Consider the following 5,761-nt stretch of genomic DNA (forward strand, 5'->3'; position numbering starts at 1 on the left):
GCCACTGATAAGGCTGCCTGACGGCTGACGCAGACCTTAAATTCGAATGCAACATTTTTGCATTCGAATGTGGATTTTTTTTTATTCGACGAATATTCTAAAAAAAAAAATTGACAGCCCTAGTAGGTACAAAGTTTAACCATTAAACATGGGCTTACATTGCTGCAGATAAAGTTTTTAACTAGTTTCTTTATGCATCACGTCAGTGCTTGTGAAAAATTAGCATACCCCTGCTTAAAGGGTTAGTTAACCCAAAAATGAAAATTCTGTCATTTATTACTCATCCTCATTCATCTTCAGAACACAAATTAAGATATTTTTGATGAAATCTGAGAGCTCTCTGGCCCTGCATAGACAGCAACACAACTGAAATGTTCCCAGACCCAGAAACGTAGTAAGGACATCGGTAAAACAGTCCATGTGACATCAGTGGCTCTACTTCAGTTATGCAAAGCTACAAGAATACTTTTTGTGCACACAGAAAACAATTCTTCTCCCAAGTTACCGTCGTCCACCATTATGGAGAGTACCACGATGCATGCGCGCGCTTTACCCAGAACGTAATCAGCTAGCGTTGTTTACGCTCAGGAGAAAGCGCGCGCATGCTGCATTGAAGTTGAGCCACGGATGTCGCCAAGAGGTCGCATGGACTGTTTTACCGATGTCCTTACTACGTTTCTGGGTTTGGGAACATTTCAGTTGTGTTGCTGTCTATGCAGGGTCAGAGAGCTCTCAGATTTCATAAAAAATATCTTAATTTGTGTTCCGAAGATGAACGGAGGTCATATGGGTTTGGAACGACATGAGAGTGAGTAATTAATGACTGAATTTTTGGGTGAACTAACACTCTTAAGACAACCTGAGAGGTTTTAGGGTCCTGGTTAGGCTGGGAGACCAGCAAGACTATCTTAAACCAGCTCAGAGCATCCAACCAGATTAAAGAGATAGTTCACCCAAAAATGAAAATTCTGTCATTAATTACTCACCCTCATGTCGTTTCAAACCCGTAAGACCTTCGCTCATCTTCGAGAGCTTTCTGACTCTGCATAGACAGCAACGCAACTGACACATTCAAGGCCCAGAGAGGTAGTAAGGACATTGTTAAAATAGTCCATGTGACATCAGTGGTTCAACCGTAATTTTATAAGGCATTGAGAATATTTTTTGTTGCGTGAAGAAAACAAAAATTACGACTTTATTCAACAATTTCTTCTCTTCTGTGTCAGTCTTTAATGCGCGTGCAGTCATGAGTTCATGACAGTACCAGAGCCGCAGCGCATCCAGGTTCTACGTCAGAAGCCGGCTCCTGCATCAGCAGCAGCACCACATGCATGCCTAGTACTCTAGTGAACATGCATCGAAGACTGACACGTAAGAGAAGAAACTGTTGAATTAAGCCATTATTTTAGTTTTCTTTGCGCACAAAAAGTATTCTCGTAGCTTCATAAATTTCGGTTGAACCACTCATGTCACATGGACTATTTTAACGATGTCCTTAGTACCTTGAACGTGGAAGTTCCGTTGCTGTCTAGGCAGGGTCAGAAAGCTCTCGGATTTCATCAAAAATATCTTATTTTAATTTCTTATTTTTGTGTTGTGAAGATGAATGAAGGTCTTATAGGTTTGGAACGATATGAGAGTGAGTAATTAATGACAGAATTGACATTTTTGGATGAACTATTCCTATTAAAGTTTTGTCGTTTTTCTCAGAGCATGCTTTCTGCCAATGTGTTGTATTCCACTAATGTGTGCTGTTTGATTTCAATGTGTTTTTCCTTCTAAGGCTTTTTCAAAGAACCTGAGAGTGACTTTCGGAGAGCCCTGGAACTGAATCCTAATTTTAAAGATGCTAAAGAAAGTTTGCGGCAGACACTACTGGACCGTGAAGAAAAGTTGAAGAGAGGCTACTGAAGAGAACTAGTCATTCAATTTTATAATCAAACTCATTAAACTGTTGATTCAACTATAAGTTATATTGTCATGGACAATCCAAGAGCATATGATTGTGCAGTCATGAGTTGAAATGACATTCAAACATTTAGGCCTGGTTTCACAGACAGGGCTTAGATTAAGCCAGGATTAGGTCATAGTTCAATTGGTGTTTAAGTAGTTTTTATAAATGTAAACAATGGCGCATATTTTAAGATATAAGCCTCAAGCCTTGTCTGTGAACTGTAATGTTTCTATATAGAGAGATACTTTCGAACTTTGTGAGTAAAGGGCCAATCCTGTTGGTCATAGCTCAAGATACGAGTGAAAACCTTTCTAAATAAAATGCCTGAAGGTGTACATTTCAGAATACGTTGATTAATTGTTGATTTCTCAATCACAAAGGGGTGCAATAATTATGTGTTTGTTTTTTTAATAAACCCGTTCTTTAAAATGTGCATTTTGCCTATTTTATGCTCTTTGTAAACTTTAAATTATGCTGAATTTCACAAGACCTGTCAAGAATATGTCTGGAACATATTTAACTCTAAATACAAACATAAAATCATAATTTATATTTTAGATTTTGAGCTATTTTGTAGATTTAAACAGAATTGTATTATATTCTATTTTATATTCTCAAGGTTAAAAATACCTCAAAGGAAAATCTACTCATCGTGTACACTGCAATAACTATTTAAAATCTACCAAATGTATTTAACCTTTTCAGTAACCAACACTGTTTATACCAGGGGTTCCCAACCCTGCTCCTGGCGATCGACTGTCCTGCAAAGTTTAGCTCCAACTCTGATCAAAGACACCTGCCTTTAATTTTTAAGTGATCCTGAAGACCCTAATTAGTTGCTTCAGGTGTGTTTGATTAGGGTTGGAGCTGATCTTTGCAGGACAGTCGATCGCCAGGAGCAGGGTTGGGCACCCCTGGTTTATACCATTCCTAGAAATACTGCATTTTTATTGCAATGATTCTCCACTGGAGTCCCTACTGTGGCAGAGGCCAATGCAAGGGGCATCAACATACAGGAACAACGCTTTCAGAATGGCTCCAAGGCGTTTAGACTTCAAGTTGCCTTCTCTGACACTGTTGTTGTGAGAACTGTGAGTGTCTCATGTCATTTTTAGTGAGTTTAATTGCGGCATCTGAATTTCCCCCCCCTCCCCCCCCTTAGCAAGTTGATGTGACGGTTACAGTTTATACTCTTCATGTCACCTTCGGTTTGATGATCCTGCCTGAATACACTCCGTTCTCCCACACTGCGTCTGTTGATGTAACCCTTCAAGATATCAGTAAGTGCTGATGCTACTAATTTGAATGTCGAAGACTTTTTTTTTTTTTTTTTTTTTTTTTTTTTCTTTCCCCCCCCCCATTCCTAGAAATACTGCATTTTTATTGCAATGATCATTAGCAGAGCTCCGCTTTCACTCAATAATGTGTGAAAGTTCCTCCCTCTAAATACTGCAGCATAATAGTTAACTCGTGACACCTGCTCTTTAGTTGATGACAAGCATCACCTGTGCACAAGAGTTAGCTGATTTATACATTTCTTTTCATTTTTTTGAGCTCTTGTACTAGAAGGGTTTAAATTGTGGTGGTTTCCATAGATCTTGACCACCTGAAATCAGAGAGGCCTGTTTTTCTGAGCAAGGATGACATGGTTTCTTTGGATTTGGTAAGTTATAGTCTGTTTTGAAAATGTTTTGTTGCAGTTTATTTTCTAACATTTGTTTTAATTCTCTTTCAGTACTTTTTGGCTGTTGATGGTTATGGTTTTGGCACAGAAGAATTTCAATGTCCTGTCTACACAGAGGAATTTCAATGTGCCAGCACAAAATTTTAACCAACGTATGTTTTGTTTATGCATGTGTGTACTCGTTTAGGTACAGTAGGCCATATTTGCCATTTAACATTTGATTTTCTGTTTTGTTTAAACTCTGTTTCTTTCAGGAACAGGCCTGAAGATTGATTGTCTGGGAAGTTATATGAGGCTAACAGTAGATAAGTCTCTAGCTCTTGGAAATCAAGTTGAATTTGATGCTCTCAGTAAGTTACCTGCAAATAGATATATTGCCAAGAAAGATGGTCGTAATCTACATATGTGTCAAACTTGTCCTTTTTTTTCCTTTTCAGATGGCTCCCAAATTGAACCTTTAACTCCAAGCTTGGCTGCCAAATGTGGTTTTAGTATAGACTCTGATCCTTGGGGTAACTACAAAGTCTTTGCTTCTCTCCTCAACTGTTTTGCAGCGAATGAGGTAACTGGCTCTTTTTGGCCCTAAGGAGTTGCTGTATCCTACCATCTTCCACTTCAGTAGTTCTTTCTGCATTCAGGATGATAGCGTGTTTGATGTTGACATGCGTGTCCGGGTGCATGGTGTCAAAGCGGAACAAGATGTCTTTGAGGTGGCGAAGACCTGTCACCATGACCAATGGGCCCCCCGTGAAGTTCTTTGCACTCGGAATTATATGGAGGTAAAACCTTGGCTCGCTTGTGCTACACAAACATCAAGCAATAGTAGTCTTTAGATGTCCTAACAATGGCTTCTCCTAGGTTTCTGTTAACCGATTGCCAGAAGAAATTACAGCTTTGCATAGGCGGCCTGTGCCCCGAACAAAAAAGTTTGAGAACCAGTGGACTAGGACTGTTCCTGAGGTATGGTGGTTCAGCTCTTGTTTTGAGTTTGCATGGCACATGCTGCTTGATCAAATGTGCTCTGCCCGCCGTCTTCCAGGCTGTTACGTCTAGGTACGACATCTGGAGGATGGTGTTTTTCACACCTAATCAGAAAGCTATGGTGTTGGAGGATGCCCTGAGGACAGGATATGGTGTAACGACAACCAGGTCTCGATTGGTGTTACGAAGCGGTTATGACATGCCTGAGACCTATGTGGAAAATGTGAGTATGGAAAATGTGGTGCTGCTCTTAATAGTTTTCTTGAACCAATGTTGATTCTGCTGTAACAGGTGAATGGCGTTCCAATGAAGATCATCAGAGTGACCACCTACTTAAAGAAACAGTGGTCCGTAACCATGTTGGATACTGTTGCTGCATGTCCAACTGGTACGTGACCCTATTCCAATAGCATTTGTCCCAGTATTTGCAGGGTTCTTCATTCCTTGTCCTAGAGAGCCACTTTTTCCATACAATTTACTTCCAATTAAATCTACCTGAATTAACTTCTAAAGGTCTCTGGGTTCACTTGAAAATCAGTCAGGTGTGTTGGAGCGTAACTCTGCAGGTAAGTGGATCTCCAAGACCGCGATGGAAGAACCCTGATCTGTTGCTTCTCTTACAGGTGGGCTTTCTTTTACGGATGAGATGATTACCTGGAACTTCCCCCGGTTTAATCCACTAATGAGTTCTATTGAAACCAGTCTCCTTGGGCTGTTCATGGGAATAGATGGAAAGCAGATAGATTCGGTGCAAATGACCGCTAGAGGCTACGTTTTGGCTGTAGTAGAAGATCAAATCATAATGAAAATACCAATTGGTGGACCAGATGGCTACTACAAGGTTTGGTTTCTTGCTTTAATTTGGCAACTTTAAGTCTTGTGCTTAAACCTAATGGTTAACTCCTGTTGTAGAGTCATGCTGTAAATAACCAGTACCATATCACATACAACATTGAGCCAATGCTGGAGTTACTGTGGAGTGAGGGAGGCATGGATACTACAAGATACAAAGTCCTCTACCCCATCAAGACCCCTTTTATGTCTAGACCACCCCACTTTGTTGACCGTGAGTGCTGAGGGTTCTTTGACAGTCCAAGGAATAATTTTTTTTTTTTTTTTTAATGCGTGTATAATTTGTTTTT

The 5,761-nt window shown here is 40.0% G+C and overlaps 2 protein-coding genes across 2 annotated transcripts in view; both read left to right on the plus strand.

Moving 5' to 3' along the window:
- The window catches only part of LOC107678832 (tetratricopeptide repeat protein 32-like), a 3,220-nt gene extending 1,165 nt beyond the window's left edge, over positions 1–2,055 (plus strand). The window contains 1 exon segment of the mRNA XM_016474246.1: positions 1,784–2,055. Coding sequence (XP_016329732.1) covers positions 1,784–1,911 — 128 coding nt within the window. The 3' untranslated portion in view covers positions 1,912–2,055.
- A 1,423-nt stretch (positions 2,056–3,478) lies between these two features.
- On the plus strand, positions 3,479–5,696 carry LOC107678813 (uncharacterized). Its single transcript, XM_016474219.1, has 10 exons — positions 3,479–3,617; positions 3,690–3,790; positions 3,893–3,988; positions 4,076–4,200; positions 4,277–4,417; positions 4,497–4,598; positions 4,678–4,842; positions 4,911–5,007; positions 5,243–5,460; positions 5,532–5,696. The coding sequence occupies exons 1-10, from the start codon at positions 3,595–3,597 to the stop codon at positions 5,694–5,696; spliced, it is 1,233 nt and encodes a 410-aa protein (XP_016329705.1). The 5' UTR covers positions 3,479–3,594.
- Positions 5,697–5,761: the final 65 nt, after the last annotated feature.

The sequence above is a fragment of the Sinocyclocheilus anshuiensis genome, unplaced genomic scaffold (assembly GCF_001515605.1).
Source record: "Sinocyclocheilus anshuiensis isolate Anshui unplaced genomic scaffold, SAMN03320099.WGS_v1.1 scaffold1049, whole genome shotgun sequence".
In the NCBI taxonomy this organism is placed as follows: Eukaryota; Metazoa; Chordata; class Actinopteri; order Cypriniformes; family Cyprinidae; genus Sinocyclocheilus; species Sinocyclocheilus anshuiensis.

What these genes read in the sequence shown, in the direction of transcription:
- LOC107678813 (XM_016474219.1), top strand. Translation starts at nt 3,595, where the DNA reads ATGACATGGTTTCTTTGGATTTG. An exon ending in AGTTGAATTTGATGCTCTCA is followed by an intron (nt 3,989 to 4,075) that starts GTAAGTTACCTG and finishes TTTCCTTTTCAG; the next exon opens with ATGGCTCCCAAATTGAACCT. An exon ending in TGTTGCTGCATGTCCAACTG is followed by an intron (nt 5,008 to 5,242) that starts GTACGTGACCCT and finishes CTTCTCTTACAG; the next exon opens with GTGGGCTTTCTTTTACGGAT.